Below are 24,238 nucleotides of genomic sequence, written 5' to 3'. Positions count from 1 at the left end.
CTCTTTACAAACTACTTCAAGAACAGATGCAGAATACACATGCTCGTTGTTAAAATGAGCTCTCATCAAGACATTCAAACAAATAGATAAACAGGCAGACAAACTTTGCTTAATTAATATAGAAGATTTGTTCTTTTTATGACGTAAAAATATCAATTTTAAGCCCCTATGTTATTATGTATTAAGTTTGTAATATTAATTTATGAAAAGGAATTTCTCATCAAAAACGATCTTTTCCTGACACAAAAGGTTGCGTGATTCGAATTGGCGCTCCTCCAGAACAGCTCACTGGCGCAAGACATTGTAAAGAAGAAAGAAAGAGAGAGAGAGAAAACTGAAAGTAAACAATCAATGAATTAAATTCATTTCGGATTGTATTTTCTTCCGTAGTAAAGTAATTCATTCCCAACTTTTTGGCATAAATATATAAAATATAACATAAAATAATTCCCAAGCATAGATCATCGATACTCTTTGTTCAAACGTAGTGGTTCTATACAATTTACTTTTGAAGGTAAGTTTAAAGTTATGGATTCATTGATTGTCAAAATTATGAGAAAATAAGTAATCATTGAAATGATTAATACACGTCACAGAATAGAATGGTTATTACTTAACTGTTATGTATAATTTAGAACTAAAAATGAATTAGGCTTTAGTTCGACTTAAGCTCATATGCTATTTCTGCACGGGGATGTATCTAACTTTGTATGTCATCAAATAGGGTTTCAAAGTAATCCATAGGGACTGAAAATCATTACCTTTCTAAAAAAGTCACGATTCTCAGTAGAAAATATTATGAGTTCTGATAAATTGAAATTAAAAGAGACTGAATGCAGTTGATATTTAGTAACTGAAATGTCTTAATCTGTGGTTGTACCCCGGTCCTACCTCAAAAAAATAGATGTCAATTCTGTAATAATGTCACTTTGAAATAGAAAGAACTCATACAAAGACTTTTAATAATGCCTTTTTTCTTTATTAAAGGATGGGTTCGAGTGAAACGCTTTCTCTTCGTTGGGATGAATTTGAGTCCAACATAAAATCTGGCTTTTCTCAACTTAGAAACGACGAAGATTTCTTTGACGTGACCCTTGCCTGTGGCTCAAAACACATTAAGGCACACAAAGTGATTCTCAGCGCCTGTTCCTCCTTTTTCCGATCTTTGATTAAGTCAATTCCTCATCAACATCCGCTTCTATATTTACGAGGAATCGACTTCAATCACTTGGAGTCCGTACTTTGCTTCATGTACAATGGCGAAGTACGCATCAAACCCCATGAACTGGATCAATTCTTATCCGTTGCTCAAGAGCTGAAAGTGAATGGACTCGTACAAGATAGATCCTCTCAATCCTCTAATGAAGTCAATAAGTTAGAGCCAATGCCGCTGAAAAGATCTCTTCCCACTACAAACGATACTCCAGTTCATGAAGTGAAAAGAGAATCATCTCCACCCCTTCATTTGCGAAACAAAAGAATTCTTTTGCAGAATATTGTATCTGCTCCTAATACAGATGTAGATGAAGATTCAATGATTGAAGATCCTTTAGGATCAAACTCAATGATGGGAGAACCTTCTAATTCAGAGAATCCTGGATCGAACAATGATCAAGTGACATATGACTCCTCATTTCAATCTGAATCTAATGAATCCTTGACTCTAGAAACGTCTGGCATAAAAAGAAGTACATCAGCGTTAACTTATGGTATCTTATAGTTCTTTTTTCCCTATTATTAATTGTGATAATTAAGTACTCTTAACCGTTTCGCTACAAATATCGCAACTCATACTGACTATTTATAATTTCAGAACTACTTGATGCAGAGCTTCTCAAATACGTATCAGCTCGTAATTCAGACAACCTATTTTGCTGTTTAAAATGCTCTTATAAATCTGACCGTAGACGTACTGTGAAGAGGCACGTAGAAGCTTTGCATTTTATAACTGATGGTTTCTCGTGTGATAGATGTTCAGGACTATTTAAAACGAGACAATCTTTATCGAGGCATATTTTAAAAGTGCATAAAAATGATCCTATCTACTTTTCTACTGCAACTTGATTTTTTTTCGTTAACTTTTTTTTATTTAAATGTATGTTTGTGGTCTATATATACCAATACTATTTTGTATAATGTGCATTCATTTTAGAAAGTCTCATATCAACGACTTTTTCATATAACAAAGTTAGTAAGATAAAATCATTTACATGGTTATTGCTCGTAGACAGCGGCGTTGCTAGTTCTTTTTTTATAGAACTAAAAAAAGGGATTATGAAGATCCCCCCATCTAAATTTTTATCCTATATATAAGTAATTACCTATATAACGGTGTTGATAATTTTGGGGCAAAGCTCCCCCAAATGAAGAAAACTAGCAACGCCCCTGTTCGTAAATATAAACGATCTTTTTTGATGGATTAGCCATTTGTCTGAGGTTATGAAAACAAAGACCCCAAACTCCTTGACTTCAATAACAAGAACATAATGTGTTACTTTTCCGAGATACAAAATATATTATTTATTTATAAATATAGAATGGGCTTTTCGAATATGAGAGCTTCCCGGAACACGAAAGAATGAGAGTTCAAATTGGAATGAATGAATCTATCAATTCAAGATTGATATTTTGAAAGACTGACAGAATACTGACGATGAAGGGTTTGGAGTCTATGTTTTCATCCAAGATTGAAAAGATTTGATTGCGTCTAATAAGAAATTGACTGATCATTTTAAAATGTTCCAATCATATAAAAAACTCGTTGTACTAAATACTCTCTTTAATGAGCGTACACGATTTAGTATGTAGTTTTAATGCTATATATTAGGCCGTTCGGATATGATATGCACTGTATCAATAAAACTTAGGCATTTTATTTAAACTATTAATGCATGATAAAATCATACATATAATATTGTTTCATTATTGGTACTATCACTCGAAGGCACACAAGCCTTCATGCCCTTGAAAATTGTTTCCCTAGAATCCATATTATAGCTTTTGGAGTACAAATTGATCACAAATATTCTAATCTGTGCTGTAAAGAACCTGTTATACTAGATCTATATTATTTTGTAACAAAAATAATGAAAATAGTCCGTCTCCGTAGCGCTAACCAACATCTCATGATGTATTAACCAATAATTTTCCCACTAGAAAATTGAACAAATAAGACTTTTTGTCATTTGGCAGAATAGATTATAACACTTCGAGTACACTTGGAAAATAGTATCGGTATAATGCAACAAAAATAAAGTTATAGAGACTCGTAGAATTTATATCACAATTTAAACGAATGCTATCATCTATTGAGTAATTAATTATTATCCAAGATCATAAGGGAAATGTCGTTTTTTGAAAAAGTTTAAAATTAAATTTTAACCGTGAGAGCATAAAAAAACTACAACATGTAGTTACCATTAATCTGATTCAAGAGGCAAAGTATGGATTTTATCCTGAGCAGTTCTAGCTAAAAAAATTTGCATGGTTAAGTATAAAAGTGATGTTAAAATTTCTATTGAAAATCATATTTATTCGATTGAATGTTTAACATGACTGGCAGGAAGATATTAATCAGAATTATGTTAATAAATAAGATGCCAATTGTCTAAAAAACTAACCTCAGACCTTTTACAAGTTTTGAAATCAGTATGGCGTGATATTTTACAAAGTGATGTCATCCGTGTTATTACGCCATGCTCAAGTTTTTAAATTAGATATAAATTAAAATAAATGAAGAATAATACGTGCAAACAAAAATATTTATTGACTTTAGATTAAACAATCCATTCCAAATCTAGGAATATATCACATTGTTCCACATACCAACATCTGTCTGCTATTTTTTAAATATATTTAGAGATTAGACCAACAAGTAAATTTATGTATATTACGTTTAAATGCAACCATCTAAAGTTGCAACTAGTGATTAAAGTCGTGTTTATTTTGTGTATGTTTATAAAGAAAAAACCAAAACCAACATAGTAACCCTAACAATTTGAAAAATGTTTTGGAGGAGAGCAGATTAGCTGTCATGACGTTTTATTAGATCAGCTGTGACGAGAAAGAAGGACATTGTCAAGAGTCTCATGTCGATCCTCAATTGTACTCTGAGTCTTCTTTAAAGCTTTGCCCTGACCTAGCTAACACACATGTTTGCTGTCAATCGTAGATATATATAATAATTAATAAGTGAAGAAGGATCCGTTTAAAGAAAAAACTATGTATAGCGATTAGGTAAGGGGAAAAAATTGGTGCGTCTGCTCTTTATTCTTTTTTGCTCATTATTTTATAGGTGGTCGTGGTAATAACTAATAACATCTCCCTCAGAAAGAAAAAAATCTTTAGTGTAAATTGATTTAAAAATACATAGAAACATAATATACAATATAAGGTAGGGTAGCAAAACGTGGACTCCAAGATATATAGAGACAAGGTAGTTCCGAGACGTTCCTTTCAACCTACCAGTACACAAAAGGCAAAATGACGTCACAAAGTAGGTCTTTAGTATTAAAAACTAATTTGGTTACTAAATAAACTAAATATAAAATTATATTTTTATAAATAGTCTTGGAAAAAGTTAAAAATAAAAATTAATTATTATAGGTAATTTTCTTAATATATATTTTTATTTACCTAATATCATGTGAATATTTTTAAATATCCTCCATTGAAAGATAACTATTCCTGTGTTTGAAGAATAGAAGCATTGTAGTTTTTTTGTAATGAATGGCAAATGTATTATAAATACATTTCAAATGATTTATTTGACTCTTGAACGTCTTTCGAGAAAAAATGAACTCTTTTGGAATTGATAAAAGCTGTTAAAATTTACTTTAAGTGTTTGTGTGTGTTGTTTTTTAAAAAAAAAAATACTAAAAATAGGTCTTACCTTATATTTTTCTGAATTATACAAGTAAATAATACAAATTTAAAGATCAAATGAATTTCAAATAAATATTAACAGAAACTATTAAATTTAATATAATAAATTTAAAAAATAACTTTTAAAATTTTAAACAAACTGATAATTTTTTATTACATTATCATGAGTTTTTATCGGTCTCTTTTTTAAATGTATCCTGAAAATATTTTTCTTTCAATACTTTAATTCTTATTAAAGTCCTTAATTTGAAAACTTTTTTATCACTTCAGAGGGAAGTTTAAATTCAGATTCGAAATTATATTTTTGAAGATGATGATTAAGCTTTTCTATGACATTTCCATGAAATTTTTTAAAAAGGTATTCATTTTTTGAAAAACTTCTACTAGATGCTTAAGGGTTGCATTAATCCACCTTTAGAGACACTTTGAAGCCAGGGAGATATTACTGACGAATTCAAATTACTTGTTTTTTCAGATAAATGAGGAAATCTTGAAATTTGTAGGCAATCCAGAAACAAAAAAAAATCCCTGATTGCCCATAAAATTGTCTTCAAAGCCTGTGTCTTGGATTGCTTGGTTTGTAAAAGTAAACTAGGGAAGATCATCCTCAGCTTGTAAAAAGATTCATACTAATTTTTTTCATTGAATGTATGATCCATCGATGCTGTAATGAATTATACATCTTCAATATGATCAAACCTGTTGGATTCGTCCAATGTATCTCCAGCTCCTTGTTTACTTCTACATTGAACTGGAGCAAATGGGACAGAAAATTCGGTTTGTCGACCAAGCATAAGGAGATGTATACGAATGGGTGCATCAACAGGAGTTGGGTGTCATTGGGGCCTCCAAGTTGGTACAACCGAAAAATAAATTCTCAAGAGAGTCTTGATCATAACGAGAAGTCATAATAAATTCAACTCCGTAACGGTCCTTGACATACAGAAAATTTTGTATAAGGGTATTTGTTGTCATTATAATTCCTTTTTTGGAAAGGCCAAATAAATTGATGAGTACCGAATTTCCGTAATTTCTCCATTTGTCTCACGACTTCTTCAAGTAATTGTTCATGTAGATTAACCCCACTATACCCACATTTAAGTTTTTCGCTATTGTATTTTCGTCTGGATGATAAGTTGAGTACTTTCAGCCAGATTGGTATATTTCTATCTGATAGATGAATCAAGGAGTGGAGTGATTTTGAAAAAATGGAGGAAAAATAATTTCGTGTGTTGATTAAATATTACTTTATGAATTCAAAACGAGATGATAAACATTATGGGGACTCTGCACCTTCGATTAGAACAGTTTATAAATAGTTTTATAATTTTCGGAGTGGCCATATGGACACAAGTGACGCTGAACGTTATGGACGCCTTGTTGAGGTTACTACTCCAGAAATCATTGATAAAATCCATGATATGGTGATGGATGACAGAAGAGTGAAGGTGCGTGAGATGGCTAGTGCTGTGGTGCAGAATAACTTCTTCAACTTCTCAGTGTAAAATTGTCTCAAGTCCCATAAGCATAAAGTTGAAAAGAGTTATCGATCCGAGGATTTTGGCCAGGATGTTATCTTTTTTACATATCTTCGTGTATAACCAGTGATGAGGATGACTTAATAAAGTTCTGAGATATAGGGGACGATGCTGTCCCCAAGTTGTTACAGTACAACTGGTTTCAATTCATAATGTCGCGAGCCTTTGTATGAGCAAAATGAGTTGGAAGATTCCCTGACCTTATTGCTATCCAAGAAGTCTATATTAAAATAATTTACTTGCATGGATGTTCTAGAAGACTTACTGAGTATATACTGTGGGAAATGAGTGTCTATGAGTACTTATAATGATTCGGCAGGTGACTGCACGTAGCCCTGATCTGTTTTAAGAAGACCAATAGAGTTCTACGTCGTTTTTTTGAAATCCTAGAAGTTGAGCAATAACTTTTGGACCTTCTGCTTTGGTGCAGAAACTCCTCCATGATTCTCTCTGCTCTTTTCTAAGGGCTGAACGATAAGCCAAGGATAAACTATAGTATATGGATTGTGCTGATTAATAGAGATACTGCACAATTTAAGGCTACTTTATTTATTTTATTTTTTAATTTGTATTGTGTACCTCGTTGGAGAAGGTTGTGAGCTCTGATAATAATTATTTTTATTTAGTGATTCTATACTTATTTGCTGCTAATTCAACATGTAAGAAAAATGTTGACTTGTTGTGTTCCTAGTTGTAGAACTGGCTATCGTAAGACGAAACGATCTGAACATCATTCGGATTCTACAACTACCGAACTCAAGCATCGTTCACACATATTCCTAAAGAATGTAGAACTGGAGGATATGTAGATAAGTCTCATATACAGTAAAAATTTTGTTCATACTAGAGATGCTCGTTAGCAGTTATCGTGCAGATGTCTGTCTGAAAATTCTGGAACTGACCATGCTTGCAAATGGTTGGCAAATCGTATGCAAGTTTTTGGATTTGACCCAGGTGAGTCGTGAATTGTAAATTCTCAAAGAGCGAGACTTTTCGTTGTGCCATTACTGAAATTTGGCTCAGTTATAAGGGATATTTGGAATGTTCTCAAATTGAGCTTCGATTTTGCTGGTTTAGAGGCTTGTCTGTTAATATACGAGCAGCTGTTTATCACTATTTTTTGGGTGACTTTTGTAGCTTGATTAATTCTTCTGCAGCACTATCAAAGAACTTGTCTATTTTGGATTGCTTTTTCGGACTCTTCCCAGTTGGGTTTTTAACTTTCATTGTTGGCTTCTTTGGGTCTGTCATCTTCATTGTGAGCTTGAACCCCTTCACAATAAGGAGCGAGTGGGAATACTAATTTGCTCTCTTACATAAGGTATTTAAACACTATACGTGGTGATAAGGATGATCCATCTCCTACCCAACTTGGAGCTTGCTGAGCTCCGTGCCTGAGAATGTTGATGAAGTAGAAGAGGAAAAAAAGCTGAACTGGTAGTGATAATTTGTAACCATCTTTTTAAATACTGGTGTGACCCTAGGGACTTTGATTTAGTGACCCCGGGTCCTACAGTGCCTTATACTGAAGATAAGGAGCTGTCCGACACGACTGTCTTATAGTTATTTATGTGTGTGCTCAGTTTAGCGCTACTCGGAGCGTAGTTCAAAATTCTTGAGCGAGAATGCACTCATTGTTTTTAATAATGATCGTGAGCGCGCTTATCATTTTAGGACAGCGATAAAATGGGTCGAATTTTATATAAGTAGTATTACTTTTTCTGTTTCTACCTCCAAAGAAATGACATTTAAAAAACTTAGAGCTAAAGATTACAAGAATTGACGTTTGAAGTTATGTCTAAAGATAAGTTAGTGTATTTTTTTTTTCATGCTGTATCTGCCACTGCTGTTTCGGTTAACGGGTTTGCTTCTGATGTATCTTGCCACTCTAAAAAGAACAAACATATATGTTCCCTCAGAAACACTGCCAGCTCCTTCCGGTCTGGAGATACGGAAATCTTCCTTTTTTGTAAACGAATTTTATCAACTGAAATACGATTTTCTTATATTTTTATGTTGTAAATTTGTTTCGCCTTCCGGTTGATGAGTCTGGTCAATTTACAGATCCTACTGACTTAGATATGGTAAGAGCCTTATCTAAGGTGATTTCCCCAGAGTCGACAATACTGGCTGATTTAGAAGGGGAACATTAACTCTCTAAAGCAATTGAATCTTCAAAAACTTGAAATTGGACTGCAGTGTCTGAAATGGCATACGTTTGGAAACTGGATTTTCTGTGTTTAAGAAGTGGTATATTGTTTTCGTGGTACCAACTTTCCTCTGTAGAATGTACCTAAATAAGCTCCACATGAATCGCTGAGCGATACTCAATCTGAAAATGGTAGAACACAATTTTATTTGGTGCCCAGGATTGGACCAAGATATTAAGGACGTTGTCCAATTGTGCAAAGTGTACCAAGAACTCCGCCCAAATCATCCATCCGAGTTTATACCGTTTCACCCGGCCTTGGAGTGGGAGAGAATACATATTGATTTTACTCAATTTAAGGGCCGTTATACTTTAATGATGATGGATGCATGATCCAAATAGATTGAGGCACAGTATATTTAAGATACTTCAACGCAAACTAGCTGAGGCAATTCTTTAAATGGTTCACCCGTTTTGGGTTTTCTAAAGGGACTCACTCAGATAACGGTACACAATTCATAAACTAATTTGTCACTTTGAGACGAGGTCAAATGAAGTATTTGGCTCTGAATGTCATTCTGTGGCCTAAGTTACTTGAGAAATTGATTTTTTTATCTCCATGTCGTATATTCCAGAAAAATGTTCTTGCTCCAGAATTACAGCGGATTCTTTTCTCACCTGCAATTGAATGGGTGAGAATCCAAATTTGTTATGGAAAATACATAAATGGGAAATAGTTTTGCATTAATGTCTGATGCTGAATCCTCTAGGAGGAAAGCAGCATATATGACAAATAAATCGTCAGAGGTGAGTGTTAGGTAGCTTTTTGCCAGGTTCTCACGCCATAAATTACCAAAGTGTGTGCATTTGGACAATAATCAACAATTTAAAAACTTAAAAAAATAAAATAGTGGAGGGGTATTTTGGAAATCTGCCCTGAGTTCCATGCAAAGGTTTCCCAAATTTTCCTTCACAAATAATTATAATTTTGATCTTTGAGATTTTAAATGCCTCCAGTACTCCAATTTTTTGAAGACCTAACTAACTTTTCAAAATGTTCAGCAAATTTACTTTTTAGGGCAGCCTCGTACCCTTCGATTAATTTTCAATAACATCCCTATTCCCAATGCTTGGAGAAATTTACAGCGATTGAGAGGTAAAATTAACCTAGCCGTTATTTTGGAGCAAGCTTGGAGGTAGAGGATACGCATTACCTGAGCCCATCGACTGAGTTTTTATAATATTATTTAAAATTTTACAAAATATTATAAAAGATCAATAGGAAATGGGGAGGGGGGATTATATAACGGTGACATAATTAGGGGCATTTGGAAAGAAAAAAAGTTTATAAAACTAATCATTTTTAATTTAAAAAAAAAAAAAAACCCTATTTATTAGATATAACATGAACTCTTCCACCGAGTACTTTAAAGTACTCAACAAGTTCAAACTTTAATTAATACGTCCATTTTCTTCAGAATTTATAAACTTTGCCGTAGTAATACTGTTTAACAGATTTACATTTACAACTTTTAAAAATATTGAAAAATATTATAGTTTTTTAATTGTTAAATCAGACAATAACGTGAATTCACACATTTTTGAATATGACCTCTTTTTACTTTTGCAAAACTGATAAGAGTTACGGATTTTGAACGAATGCAAAAATATTTTAAACATGCCTATCTATCATTTACCTTATTATACAAGCTTCTACCACTTCATATTGCAGCATAATAGTGCTACAAAGTCAACCTTAAAACACATACTTTTAAGGACATAAGGAAGTAATGGATTTTATATCAGCTGCCTGTTTTATGATTTTGGGAGCGAAAATGAATTACTGCTTTAAAGAGAAGAACCTTCTAATTTAAAATAGCATTAGTGCAGGGTAAATATTCTATTTATATTTGAATTGATTTTTTGGAATTGGTAATATGAAAAATTATTTTTTTTTCCTTAGCAGTTGTCATTATTATATCATTCCTGATTAATGAACTTCCTCTCCTAAATAGATTCAATCATATTAAAGAACTGATGTAGTATTCATGTGTGGCAATTAAAGACGGAGGGTAATTTTGCAAATATGTTGTTGAATGATATTTGTAAGTCCTTGTTGGACTCAGATTCGAATTGAGGATCGACAAGTAGCCTAGCCCCCCTCCAATCAAGGAATTTATTTTGTCTGGAGAGAGATTAAATTCTTTAAAAATGTACAATTCAATTCAAGGAGAACAAAAAAACGTCCCCCCAAGATATATCTTGCGGACGCCCTTGCTTATACGTAGGTCGATGAGAATAAATTTACTTCGAATATTAAAAAAAAAAAATCGTCAAATATTATCTTTGAAATTTTCGATACATTACTTCAATAAAGGTTTTATAAAATATCATCATATAAATTATGTATTAAATATTCACATTCTATGAAGAAGAAAAAATCAGATTGATAAGAAGTATGAGTTTAATTCACAAATACTTTGGAAGTTACAATAAATTGTCAACACATCAATATTTCTTTCTATTGCAAAGAGATTAGTGGGCTCCGATAGACATAGTATTTAGATTTCTAAGAATGGTATGAAAATAAATTCTTGATAGATGTTCTTTGTTGTCGTTGCCTTCATTAAGGAACTATAAAGTAATCCTACCTCAACGATTAAATATATCGTATCTTTAGTGAGAATAAATATTGGTCCCTTTCCTTTAAATTCCTTTAAATGACTATTCATGCAAAGACTTCATGTTACTTTTATTTACGTACAAAAACAACATATATGTAGGAAATCAATCATTGCGCAGTTAAGACTTTTTCGAACTCCCCTTAATTTATTCATCTATCACCAAGATAATGATGAATGATTCATTTTAGTGTTCCCTGGTTTATATTTATAACATTTAGATATTTTATATATATGACGTCACAGCATTAGGCGTGTGTATTAATTAAATTTTCATGATAATAGCGTCTCTGACTCTGATATACCTTATCTAGACGGCATCACAATAAAATTATCATACCTACCTTTAGAGGTTTTTTTTGTTTTTCCTAAAAAAAGTTAACATGTACACTTTTTCTATCGCTCATAACTCCGTGAATTTTATTTTCTTTTTCTTTTTTTCAGCTAACTATTCTTTATGGACCGATTTACAATTCTGTTTAATTTTTGTTTTGTTTTAATAGCCCTAATACATTTAAAATCGACTTTTTAAAATTTGGCTTTTGAAAAAAGTTATTTTTGCTAAACTTCCAGAAGTATCCGGTAAAAAAAAGATATGATTAAGTAAACTTAGGATTTTTTCCATCAAGTATCAAAATTTTAAAACAAAATGATCGACTGACATTGACATTATTATTTGCAACTTTTTTTTCTTTTTCTAAATCACAAATTTAGTTGGCTAATAGACATAAATAACTAATTTGACTATGGCTACGAATACTTTCTTTTGTCAACTACAACATTGTGTAAAAAACAATCGAGGTTAAACACTTTTAAAACATTTAAATTCGACTTTTTAAAATTCGTCATTAAAAAAAATTAATTTTCATCAACTTCCGTAAATCTCTGGTAAAATATGGGTTTGATCTGGTAAACTTTATGCCTTTTTTATCAAATAGCAAAATTTTATAAAAATGGATCAACTGACATAGATATTATTGGACTTACAAAAAAGTATTCACAATGACTGATGAGCAAAATATGAAATATTGAAGAGACGTCATGACGTCATGTATAAAAAAAAACCTTTAATCGAAAGTGTGATGTTATATTTAAGCTCTTGATATGAGATGAGGATAATGAGTGGTGTATAATTCTAGATAGGGGACTAAAGGTACATTTATATCGACAAACCATCTGTTTCTCATCCGGTAAGTAATTTCCAAATTCCTGGGCCTCCATTTTCAGAAATCCAGGCAGAAGGCAAAGTTATTTTAGGCATTTTATTCAGTTCTCTATCGACTATCACCATTTAATATAATATTAAATCATAGACATCTTCTTCTATCAATCAAGAACGTTATCATTCCTGCCTTTATTATTCAATATTAATATAATATTAGATGGTGATAGTCGATAGAGAACTGAATAAAATGCCTAAAATAACGGCGCCTTCTCTCTGGATTTATGAAAATGGAGGCCCAGGAATTTGGAAAATACTTACCGGATGAGAAACAGATGGTTTGTCGGATTTGTCGATATAAATGTGCCTTTAGTCCCCTGTCTAGAATTACACGCCACTCATTATTCTCATTTCATATCAAGAGCATGGATATTCATCTATAAAATCAAGTTAATGATGAATACATCAAGTCAGACCTTAACTTTGATCTCACAAAGATGATTATTGCATGTAATATACCCTTATCCATTGCTAATTATCTACCTTCAAAAAATTTATGGAGAAATACACGGGTAAACATATCCCTTCACGAGGAACCATCATTAAATTAATGGAGGATTTTGGTACTGATGTCATTTATAGAAATACATTTAAAAATGTTTTGAGTCATCCACACCAAATGACGATCAAGTTATTAGTAAAAAGTAATTACTAATATCAAAATGGAACTCTGAATGTTGTACTATCTCACAGTAAGTATTCATTTTTTTTTAAATCTAACCATAAAATATGATTCTCTTTTAGCTAAACATATCAAAAATTAATGATACACAACTCATTAAATGGCAAAAACAACTGCTTAAATGGTCACAACAACGGGGGTAGTAGCTTTGGATGGTTCGCAACTAGTTTGTCTGATACTATTTTCTTCGCTTAAAGACTTGGGTACGATCATTAGGTTTTCCAATATTACATAGTCAATAAATATTACTTTTTTATCGCTTAAGGCTTAGCTATGGTTGATAGGCTCCAAGAAATGGTGTTCAGAAAACTCATAAAAGGCAAATACAACTGTTTAAATGGTCACAACAACGGGCGTAGTTACATTGGGTGTAGCATTAAAATTAGCAATTGCGTATATCCTTTATCATAATAATAGTATGTTGTTATATAAGCATAAATAACGGGGGAAATATCTTTTTTGATGCTCTTAATAAGGAGTAATATCGCCGGACATTACTACATAATTAGCTTTTGCTCAAAATCTTTCAGATGGATTTATTTCTAACATTTTTTTATTAGTATATTTATTGTCTACTTTTATGATTTTGACATTTACTTTATTATTAATAATTAGTTAGATCTCATTGGTAGAGATATATCTATCCTGTGCACAATTGTATATAACAACTTTCACATGAAGAAGAGGGGTGATTATCGTTTTGATTAAACTTCACGTCTCGCTTGTGTTTTGCATCCTAAAGTTATGACATATTTAACTGGATTCCGGTGTCAGAACAAGAAAATTATACGTAGTATATCTTCATGAAACATTTTGCTAATAAATACTTTCGTTATACCCTCAAAAATCATAATAAAGCAGGCAGATGATAATCACATCAGTATTTTAAACAATGATACCACATGTATTTTTCCCCCCCTTCTCCTTGCACGCGTTTTTCTCTACAATATTATCAACTATAGTTATATTATAATTTATAACTAAGGGTGATAATTTTGGTAAGAATAGAAAAGCGTGCGAGGAGAAGAGAAGAAATACTTATGGTATCATTGATTAAATAATATACATCTTCTTCTATCAATCAAGCACGTTATCATTCCCGCCTTTATTATTGAATATTAATATTATATTAAATGGTGATAGTCGATAGAGAACTGAATAAAATGCCTAAAATAACTTCGCCTTCTGCCTGGATTTCTGAAAATGGAGGCCCAGGAATTTGGAAAATACTTACCGGATGAGAAACAGATGGTTTGTCGATATAAATGTGCCTTTAGTCCCCTGTCTAGAATTATACGCCACTTATTATCCTCATCTCATATCAAGAGCATGGATATTCATCTAAAAAAATCAAGTTAATGATGAATACATCAAATGAGACTTTAACTCTGATCTCACAAAGATGCTTATTGCATGTAATATAACCTTATCTATTGCTAATCATCTACATTCAAAAAAATTATGGAGAAATACATGGGTAAACACGTCCATTCCCGAGGAACCATCATTAAATTAATGGAGGATGCTGGTACTAATGTCATTTATAGAAATACATATAAAAATGTTTTGAGTTATCTACACCAAATGACGATCAAGTTATCAGTAAAAAGTATAAAATATTTACTAATTTCGAAATGGAACTCTGAATTTTGTACTATCTAACAGTAAGTATTCAATTTTTTTTTAAATCTAACCCTAAAATATGATTCTATTTTATAAGGAAGTGTGTTCGTATGTTTTATTTTTTTTATTATAATTTAAAATTGTTATTACCCACTATATTTTAGATATTTTTATTCATTTATAATTTGAATTTTAACCTTTTGATTTAATGAAAGGCTGCGTTGTAATATAATTAGTAAAATGAACGTAAGCAGATATGATAGGCTATAAGATCTACCTATATAAACATAAAATTCAAAAGAACAAGTGACGTCATTTTTTGAGGAGGTTTGAGAAGAAAATTCTAATTTCGGGTTAGAAAAAGTGCAATAACTCATTGTTTATCCAGAAAGCACTATATAGATGGAGTCTATACACTTCTTTTCAGAAAATACATGGGTTGACATAAACAATCATCTTTAGTATATCTACGTATAGTCTTTTATTCAATCAAACGCCACGTAGATTTACTATAGACGATTGTTTATGTAAACCTATGTATTTTATGAAAGGAGTGCACTCTCCATGTATATATAGTGATCCTTGGTTTATCAAACAAATAGAATTCATTTTTGGTGTCAACAAAATTCTACACTCAATTTACATCGCAAGAACCTATTTAAAGTTCTTGATTCAGTTATTTTTGATTTTTTGTAACCTACCTACTTTGTAATTAAGTATCTTGGGGTAGGAGTTTTAGTATTAAATATGCTATAATTATTTCATAACAAAGGTCCACATTTTTGATAATGAATAAATTTTGTATTTCAAGGCAATTTGATATTCATTCCGATGACGTAATTAAATGACGATCTAATGCTATTTACTCTGTTTTAGGGAAGTCAGAAACATTTTTCACCAATGACATTTGGTTATTCAAAAATGGAGTTCAAATAGCACCAACAAATAAATGTACCTTTTATATTGATTATCCATTTAATTGTAGGAGCTAGAGTAAAAAAATCATAAGCTAATTATCTTAAATGCCCAATCATATGTTCCTTGACAATCGATAGTTGTCTCCCTTAGCTTACAACACCTATAAATAAATGGTGCAAGACTAATTGAAGAAGAAAGAAAACTTAACGTAAACAATGAATTAAATTCCCTTCGGAGATTTTTTGTTGATTTCATTATCGATTTCATTGCCGCCATATTTCAGAATCTAGTATTAATTAACTAATTATATATCGTTAACATTAGCTATCGGTACTCCTTCTACAAATATTATTATTAGTATTTAATATTCAAGAGGATTTTGAAGGTAAGTTAAAGTTCTGGATTCCATTTGGGGATTTGAGATATAGAACCACTTGACTAACTCTTTTCTTGATTCTTTAGTTCTGTATTAAAGGATGGGCTCGAGTGAAACGCTTTGTCTTCGTTGTAATGAATTCGAGTCGAACATAAAGTTAGGTTTCTCTCAATTACGAAATGATGAAGATCTATTCGACGTGACCCTTGCCTGTGGCTCAAAACACATTAAGGCACACAAAGTGATTCTCAGCGCCTGTTCCTCCTTTTTCCGATCTTTGATTAAGTCAATTCCTCATCAACATCCACTTCTGTATTTACGAGGAATCGACTTCAATCACTTGGAGTCCGTACTTTGCTTTATGTACAATGGAGAAGTACGCATCAAACCCCATGAACTGGATCAATTCCTGTCCATTGCTCAAGAGCTTAAAGTCTATGGGCTCATGCAGGATCAATCCCCTCAATCATCTAAGAATGTCAATAAGATTGAACCAATGCCCCTGAAAAGATCTCTTCCTACTACCGATGATACTCCAGCCCTAGAAGTGAAAAGAGAATCATCTTCACCCCTTCATTTGCAAAACAAGAGAGTTCTAATAGAGAATACTATATCTACTCCTAATACTGGAGCAGATGAGGATTCATTGATAGAAGATATTACTTCTATAGGATCTAACACAATGATGGGAGAACCTTCCAATGTAGATTATCTAGAATCCGACAATGATCAGGACGCATATGACTTCTCCTTTCAATCTGAAGCTATCGAAAATCTGAATCAAGAAACAGATCCATTAGCGTTAAGATATGGTATATATTTGTTATTTTCAAAGAGTTTTAATATTAGTTGCTAAAAACACCTCAACTCACATTGACAATAATTTATAGTTTCAGACGTACTTGATGCAGAGATTCTGAAATATGTTTCAGATCGTGATGCAAACAAAATGTATAGCTGTTTAAAATGTTCTTATACGTCTCTTTGTAAACGCAACTTAAAGAGACATGTAAAAGCAAGGCATTTTGATACTAAAGTCTTCTCTTGTGATAAATGTTCACGGATGTACAAAACAAGAGAAGCATTGTCAAAGCATGTAATGAGATTCCATAAAAGTGAGCCCAACTACTTTCGTACGACTGCATCCTGATAATTATTCCTTAATTTTTTTATTTGAATATATGTTTTTTGGTTTTATATATTTTCCATGTAATTTTATTATTGAGTCAATGCATGTCAAATCACACTGCTTGTGAACTAAATATCTTTGATTTAGCTATTTCTTGAATATATTTGAGATCTAATTGTAATATGAAATCCTACAAAACTTGGACTGATTTTGATTAGTGATTACATAGATATATGGTGTTTTTATTCGGTCTCTTTTTTCCAATTGTAGGAGTTATTTTTTTATGAAAGAAAAGTTTTAAATGTGAATATTTTGACAAGGAGCAGTAATCCCATAGACTTGAAATTAGCCTTTTTTATCCATTTTTAATGCAAAACCCACAAAAAGAAATTTAACTCCGCAAATGCTTCAAAGATTACAATTTTTATTTTTTAGGAATCTCCGATTTCAATATCTGAAAACGTTTCAATTTTTTAAATAGAAAGTTACATCAAGGATACAATTGGCCTGTCAACACAAAAACAATTTAGAATATTTTTTTCGAAAATGGAGTGTGGATTACATTGTATTTTTTGACGGATTATCATCAATTTATCTCCCCAAGTTATTCTTATTAACCCTTGGGTTGTGCGAAAAATTACACTTAAAGTAGTCTAAATTGTTCGTCCCAATAAAAGAATGAGAAATGGATGTTTTACTCGAAAGGCCATATCGGGGCCGATATAAGTTTCGTAAATCAAATGAAGGTTCTAAGCGATATGTAAAAATCTTGGGTGTCTTAATCGATCCCCCAAATTTGAATACAATGCCTATAATTGACTCAATTATGGATATGAAATATTGGGGTGTATGAAGTAAAAATAAATAAATTGAGATTTTCTTGATTTTTGGTGAAAATTGTTTTAATGTTGAAGCGCCACATAATTAACAAATATTATTTATAATTTTGTAAACAAAAGATTAGGAAATTTCAGTCTCACTTAAATCTGTTATATTTCATTGACGATGCCCCTTTGATGAAACTGGCGAAAATTGTAATATTTAAAACATTTGCTTTGGTTTATTGGAGTTATACTATGAATTTTGCATTACAAATCTGATAAAATAAGGGTATTTTCAACTTAATTTGATGATTCCAAGTGTCCAAATATTCACATTTGCACTTTGCTTTCCATCATCAAATTACTAGAAAAAAGACATCTGGCTATATTTTCGCAATCACTGATCAGAATTATTTTAATTTTGCACGATTTCATATTACAATTATATCTTAAACATACCTAAAAAAATCACCAAGATACTGTATTGATATTTGGTTCTCAAATTTGTGCGATTTGACATGGTTCATCTTACTATCTAAAATAAACGCTATAAAACTTTAATTTTTGCCTTTATCTAGTATATATGAAAAATGGTGACTATTCTATCTCTGCTCACAGTATTAATTCTTTTGAGCTCAGTTTTAAGTCTAGTTATAAACCAATAAATACAATTTATATCTCTTCCTTCATTTCTATGTGTATACTTGGCATATAATATAATTAATGAAGATGGATGTGTGCCTTTTGCTGGATTAAAAAATTTGGATTTACAGAAGCGACTTGAAAAAACGATTAAATATGGTTCTAGTAGTTAATGTATGTGCATACAAACTCCATAAAAATATTCAAATCAACAAACGCAAAAAAACAACCAATACTCGAAATCTCAGATGTTACAAACAGTTCAAGCAATATGAAGGTGGAGATATTCTAATAGATAAAAATGTTATTTATGACATGGTTCAATCAACAAATTATATATTATCTAAAATTAATTATAAAATACATTAAACAAAATAGAGGTCACATGTCACGAAGCATCACATCCGTTTTTGTCAGCAAAATAATAGAATTACACTCTAGTAATCTCCTATATTAATTATTTGTGTATATATTTATAGAAAAATATACCTAATACTACCGAATTGATGCATATCATCTAATATATATTTTTTAAATTGTTCAATAATTAATAGTTCAGGTCAACGTATCTATTTATTTACCGTTTTAACATGTATTAAAGTAAAATTTATGTATCCAGCGAACTAAGGAAAATATCATGCCCAGCTATATTGATTATTCTCTTTAATATATTCCAGTCTAAGTCGAGTTATTATTTATTAACCTTTCATCCGACAAAAAAAAAATATAATTATTCTTTTGATTGGGATCACAGAGGCAAAAGTACTATACTTAATAGCTTATTACCAAGGTTGTGCCAGGTTCAGCGGTTCTATCGTTCCCGGTTCTTTCATTTCAACGGTCTCGGTTCTTTTTTGTACAGGCTCAATTTGGTAACAGACACTTAAAACAAGGGTGTCGCTAGAAAATTCGAGCCAGGAAATGATATTAGATATAGTGCCGCAGCTATCTTATACGCATAGTGCCCCAAGTTCCAACAGGGCGCTGGAAATTAAGGTTGCTTAAGACAATGGTTTTCAAATTGGGGGCCGTGAAGAGAGGATGGTGGGGTGACACAGTTTCGTATAAAGGGGACCTCAGCTAAAAATGTATTAGTATAGGGCCTTCGCATAGTAAAGTTCGGGAACACTGGCTTATGAAACATTATATTTATCATATTATAGGGGCCCCGACAAGCTTAGTAGCAGACCTTTATTTTTCAGTTTCATTTTAGAGGAAAGGTTGCGTCATACAATAAAAATAACTACATGTAGATGGAATATTAAAAGGTTATAATGAATATTCCCAAAAATACAACAAACGAAAATAAGTCCAAGAACCGAAACTGATAAGCAAACGATTGCAGTCTCGGTTCGACTTTGTTGGTTCAGGTTCTAGCGGTTACATATTTGTGGGTACGATTTTTTTAAAGGAGAAAGAAAGCCGTGGAGGAGACTTAGAATATGTAAAACTATAACTCTTTATTTACATAATCGCCAATAACTAAAATCATATTAATTTAAGTTACATACTATAATATTCGCGGATAGCTTTTTTAAATAAACAAAGATGTAATAATGTATTTTCCTATGAGCTGTTTTCATTAATTTCAATAAGTTGACTCTTAATTGATAATACAAAGTAGCTGACTCTACGTATTATGAACTCAAAAGATGTATTACTTTTTAGTTACATATCCTATGATTTATGAATGATGAAAATTCAGTCTAGAATGGGCGTGATATAAAAAAGAAACCGAAAATCTACATATTAATTCTGACAACTTGTACCTTTGTATATAATTATTGTAATTTCATACTCTGTCTTGATGAAATTATCAGTCCAATGTTTATAATAATTAATAAATATTCTTTAAATAATAATTAACATTTGCCAACAAGAAAAATACAGAAGACCATGTTTTTTTTTTAAATTTTCATTTACCTTTTGACAGTCGAGGTTGAGAATAAGTAAAATAAGCTAGACGTGATTATAATTAAATTTGTATTGAAAACATATTGTTAATCAATGTTACTAGAATATTAAAGAACATGAACGTGTTTCTATTAGCATTGTTATTAATATTAATATTTTATTCCAACGACGTATAATCACAATGGAATGAGAGCTAATAATTAAGTCTGTTGTAGGGAAGCCACAATTATTTGTAAACAATGCTATTTGGTTATCTAAAGATGGAGTTTAAATAGAAACAACAATAAAATGGACTGTTTATACTTATTATATTTCTTGTTTATTAAATTCTAGGATCTAGATTATAATTATTACTGATAATCAGGGTTTAATCTAAGCTAATGCTTAATGATATATTAATTGACAATCGATATCTGTCTTCCCTAACGCGAAACACTTAAATAATTGTGTAGGGCTGGAAAAAAAAAAAATAGAAAGAGAGAGAAAACGAAATAAAACTGAAAGTAAACAAACAATGAATTAAATTCATTTCGGATATATTCTGTCTTATTATTTCATTCCCAGCTTTTTGGCATAATTATATTATAAAATTAGTATAAATCATCGATATCCTTTGTACAAACGTTGTGGTTCTGTTCAATTTGCTTTTGAAGGTAAGTTATGTATTCATTGATTGTCAAAATTCTACGAAATGATCATTCCATGACAAATGAACGTTACATGGTGGAATGTTTATTACTTCCTTCTAGAATAGAAGCTTAAAATACTCAAATTTCAACTATAATGTATAATCTTTAAGACAAAATTGACTAAACATGACATGTTTTAAAGTGAAATCCAAATCCTCTAAATAGTAAATAATACTAACTATATATTATGTATGCCCTCAAACGGCTTTAAAAGTTGCAATTAGTTGAAAACGTTAATTCTCTCATTAGAAAAGGATTACAACGTCTATGAAATTTGAATTAAAAGAGGCTTCGAATTCATTATCTATAATTTATGAATTGCTGATATTTAGCAAAGGTGGGATAGGTCACTAATCTACAATTTTCATGTATTCTATCTCATCTCCAAGTTAAATCTCAAGCCGTTACAATCACGTCTCGTGCTAACAATGGCATTCGATCTACCTTATTCCAAATTATAAGGGTCCTTGATTTCTAAAAACAATTATATAATGTGTGCAAACCTGTATGTCAAAGTAATTGTGAGCTTATGAGGTTACTTTGAGTATGGATGCTTGCTTTGATAACCCAAATGGTAAAATTTTCGACCTAAATAAATATTTACCACTACTTGAAGAAAATTTTATTTTTAAAAGTTGGGCTAAACAATACATCTTTGTGTGTTGTATAGAGAAATTGGAATAATACTTCTAAGTAGTTAATAAAACTAAATAATTATCATGCCAAAAGTTATTTCGTTCCACCTTGAAAGCATATATATTGTCCCCTGAATTAGTTTTCTTGCAAGAATACTCACATCTAAGTCATATCACTGATCTGTCAAAGTCTTACTTGATTGATTTTTTCTACATTTTTGAATGTCTAATGAAGAGTAAACAAGTTAAAAATCAAGTTTGATTTTCTGATTTGTTTATTAACGGAACTTTCTATATAATTAATTTGAGCTTTTATACCCCCTACCTCAAAAATACCATTCAATTCTATAATAGTAATCTTTAGAAATAGAAGCACCTAACGAGCCATCTCTTTTCTTGATACTTTATTTTCTTTATTAAAGAATGGGGTCGAGTGAAACGCTTTGTCTTCGTTGGAATGAATTCGAGTCCAACATAAAATTTGGATTTTCTCAACTTCGAAACGATGAAGATTTCTTTGACGTGACCCTTGCCTGTGGCTCAAAACACATTAAGGCACACAAAGTGATTCTCAGCGCCTGTTCCTCCTTTTTCCGATCTTTGATTAAGTCAATTCCTCATCAACATCCGCTTCTGTATTTACGAGGAATCGACTTCAATCACTTGGAGTCCGTACTTTGCTTCATGTACAATGGAGAAGTACGTATCAAACCCCATGAACTGGATCAATTCCTATCCATTGCTCAAGAGCTTAAAGTCAATGGGCTCATGCAGGATCAATCCCCTCAATCCTCAAATGGAGTCAATAAGTTTGAGCCAATTCCGTTGAAAAGATCCCTGTCCACTACAGAAGATAAGCCAGTCCATGAAGTGAAAAGGGAATCCTCTCCACCCCTTCATTTACAAAACAAAAGGATTGCTCTTAATACAATAGAGGCAGATGAGGATTCTGAGATAGAGGATATTACTCCTATGGGATCTAGCACAATAATAGGAGAACCTTCCAATGTGGATTATCAAGGAACTGAAAATGACGAAGGGGCATATGACTCCTCATTTCAACCTGAATCTAATGAAACTTCGAATCAAGAAACAACTAGTAGTGCAGATAAAAATCCATCAGCTTTAAGAAATGGTATTTATTTTTATTTTTCTAGTATTTAATTTTAAGGATAACTTGATAACTAAGTACCTAAGTACTTCTGTTTGAATTAAGTGCTATATTCTTTAACTCACCTCCTACAAAAATAAAATAAATCAATTCTTACCTATAGCTATTTATCATTTCAGAATTACTTGATGCAGAGATTCTCAAATATGTTTCACCTCGAGATGCAAACAACATATTTAGATGTTTAAAATGTTCTTATGCATCTGCTTGTAGACGCAACGTAAAAAAACATATAGAAGCAAGGCATTTTGTTACTGATGGCTTCTCATGTGATAAATGTATGCGACTATTTAAAACGAGGGAATCATTGTCGAAGCATGTTGTAAGAGTGCATAAGAGTGAGCCCGTCTACTTTTCCACTGCAGCATAATTATTATTTGTTAATTTATTTTATTTGACACGCTGTGTTCATCCTTGTTTTTGTCCTACACTGGGGCGTTGCTAGCTTTCATCATTTTAGCCTCTAAAATTATCAATGCTTTTGTTTAAAAACAGAAATAAATTGTTTTAAGCCTTAAGCTCCCCACCCCAAATGAGCTTGTAACGCCACTGGTCCTACATATTATGTATAATGTAGGTAGGTATATGTATATTACTATTATGTGAAAGGCTGCAGAGTTGGTACATTACATGTCCGACTCTGACTTCAGTATTTTGAATGTGTATGAATCCAACACACTATTTTACAATAATATATTTTATACACGAATAAGTGTTATGTTTTCATTTTATATTAGTACTATTCAGTCATTTGAGTCTATAAATATAGCTATTGGTAATTATTAGTTATATGTTGAAATAATTGTGCACCGTATAAAGAAAATATTTAATATGACGAACAACAAATGAAATGGATCAAAAGTTATTGGACTTATATAGTTGATTCATAAGTTTCTGAACATAATTTATGCACTCGTAACCGAGGAACGTCAATACTAAGTAATGAGCTATCCTGGCTAGTGGCTATGTTCTACGAAACATAATAATTAGGACTTTACAAGTGTTCGAGAATTGTTATTTTATAGATCACAGAGCACGTTTGAAATTTGTGAAATAAACTTATCAATTACACATTTTCTAACTCCACCAAAAAAATCTCTGACTTCAACTCCACAAATCCGACTCCTTAGCTCTGGTTAGGTTAGTTGTATTTTTTTATTTGTA

General features: G+C 31.5%; 3 protein-coding genes across 7 annotated transcripts; all 3 read left to right on the top strand.

Annotated features, from left to right (window-relative positions):
• The first annotated feature begins 287 nt into the window (after window positions 1-287).
• LOC121129312 (uncharacterized) lies at window positions 288-3,759 on the top strand. Of its 4 annotated transcripts, XM_071893334.1 has the most exons (5): window positions 288-394; window positions 456-514; window positions 988-1,709; window positions 1,814-2,095; window positions 3,257-3,759. In XM_071893334.1, the coding sequence occupies exons 3-4, from the start codon at window positions 989-991 to the stop codon at window positions 2,062-2,064; spliced, it is 972 nt and encodes a 323-aa protein (XP_071749435.1). In that variant the 5' UTR covers window positions 288-394; window positions 456-514; window position 988; the 3' UTR covers window positions 2,065-2,095; window positions 3,257-3,759. The 4 variants fall into 4 exon arrangements, with proteins under 4 accessions (XP_071749435.1, XP_040580956.1, XP_040580955.1 ...); XM_040725022.2 differs by having other exon boundaries at window positions 1,814-3,759; XM_071893332.1 differs by having other exon boundaries at window positions 316-514.
• Window positions 3,760-14,251: 10,492 nt separating this feature from the next.
• Window positions 14,252-18,985, top strand: LOC121129313 (zinc finger and BTB domain-containing protein 24). 2 transcript variants are annotated; one of them, XM_040725024.2, is made up of 4 exons: window positions 14,252-14,820; window positions 15,656-16,082; window positions 16,160-16,885; window positions 16,964-18,584. In XM_040725024.2, the coding sequence occupies exons 3-4, from the start codon at window positions 16,174-16,176 to the stop codon at window positions 17,221-17,223; spliced, it is 972 nt and encodes a 323-aa protein (XP_040580958.1). In that variant the 5' UTR covers window positions 14,252-14,820; window positions 15,656-16,082; window positions 16,160-16,173; the 3' UTR covers window positions 17,224-18,584. The 2 variants fall into 2 exon arrangements, with proteins under 2 accessions (XP_040580958.1, XP_040580959.1); XM_040725025.2 differs by lacking the exons at window positions 14,252-14,820; window positions 16,964-18,584 and adding an exon at window positions 18,753-18,985 and having other exon boundaries at window positions 15,354-16,082.
• A 2,065-nt stretch (window positions 18,986-21,050) lies between these two features.
• On the top strand, window positions 21,051-23,920 carry LOC121129314 (protein bric-a-brac 1). The gene is made up of 3 exons (XM_040725026.2): window positions 21,051-21,232; window positions 22,326-23,038; window positions 23,194-23,920. Exons 2-3 carry the CDS (start codon window positions 22,327-22,329, stop codon window positions 23,442-23,444), a joined length of 963 nt encoding a protein of 320 aa, XP_040580960.1. The 5' UTR covers window positions 21,051-21,232; window position 22,326; the 3' UTR covers window positions 23,445-23,920.
• The last annotated feature ends 318 nt before the right edge of the window (window positions 23,921-24,238 follow it).

This window comes from Lepeophtheirus salmonis, chromosome 14 (genome assembly GCF_016086655.4).
Source record: "Lepeophtheirus salmonis chromosome 14, UVic_Lsal_1.4, whole genome shotgun sequence".
Classification (NCBI taxonomy): domain Eukaryota; kingdom Metazoa; phylum Arthropoda; class Copepoda; order Siphonostomatoida; family Caligidae; genus Lepeophtheirus; species Lepeophtheirus salmonis.
This window is presented reverse-complemented; position numbering and strand designations above follow the sequence as displayed.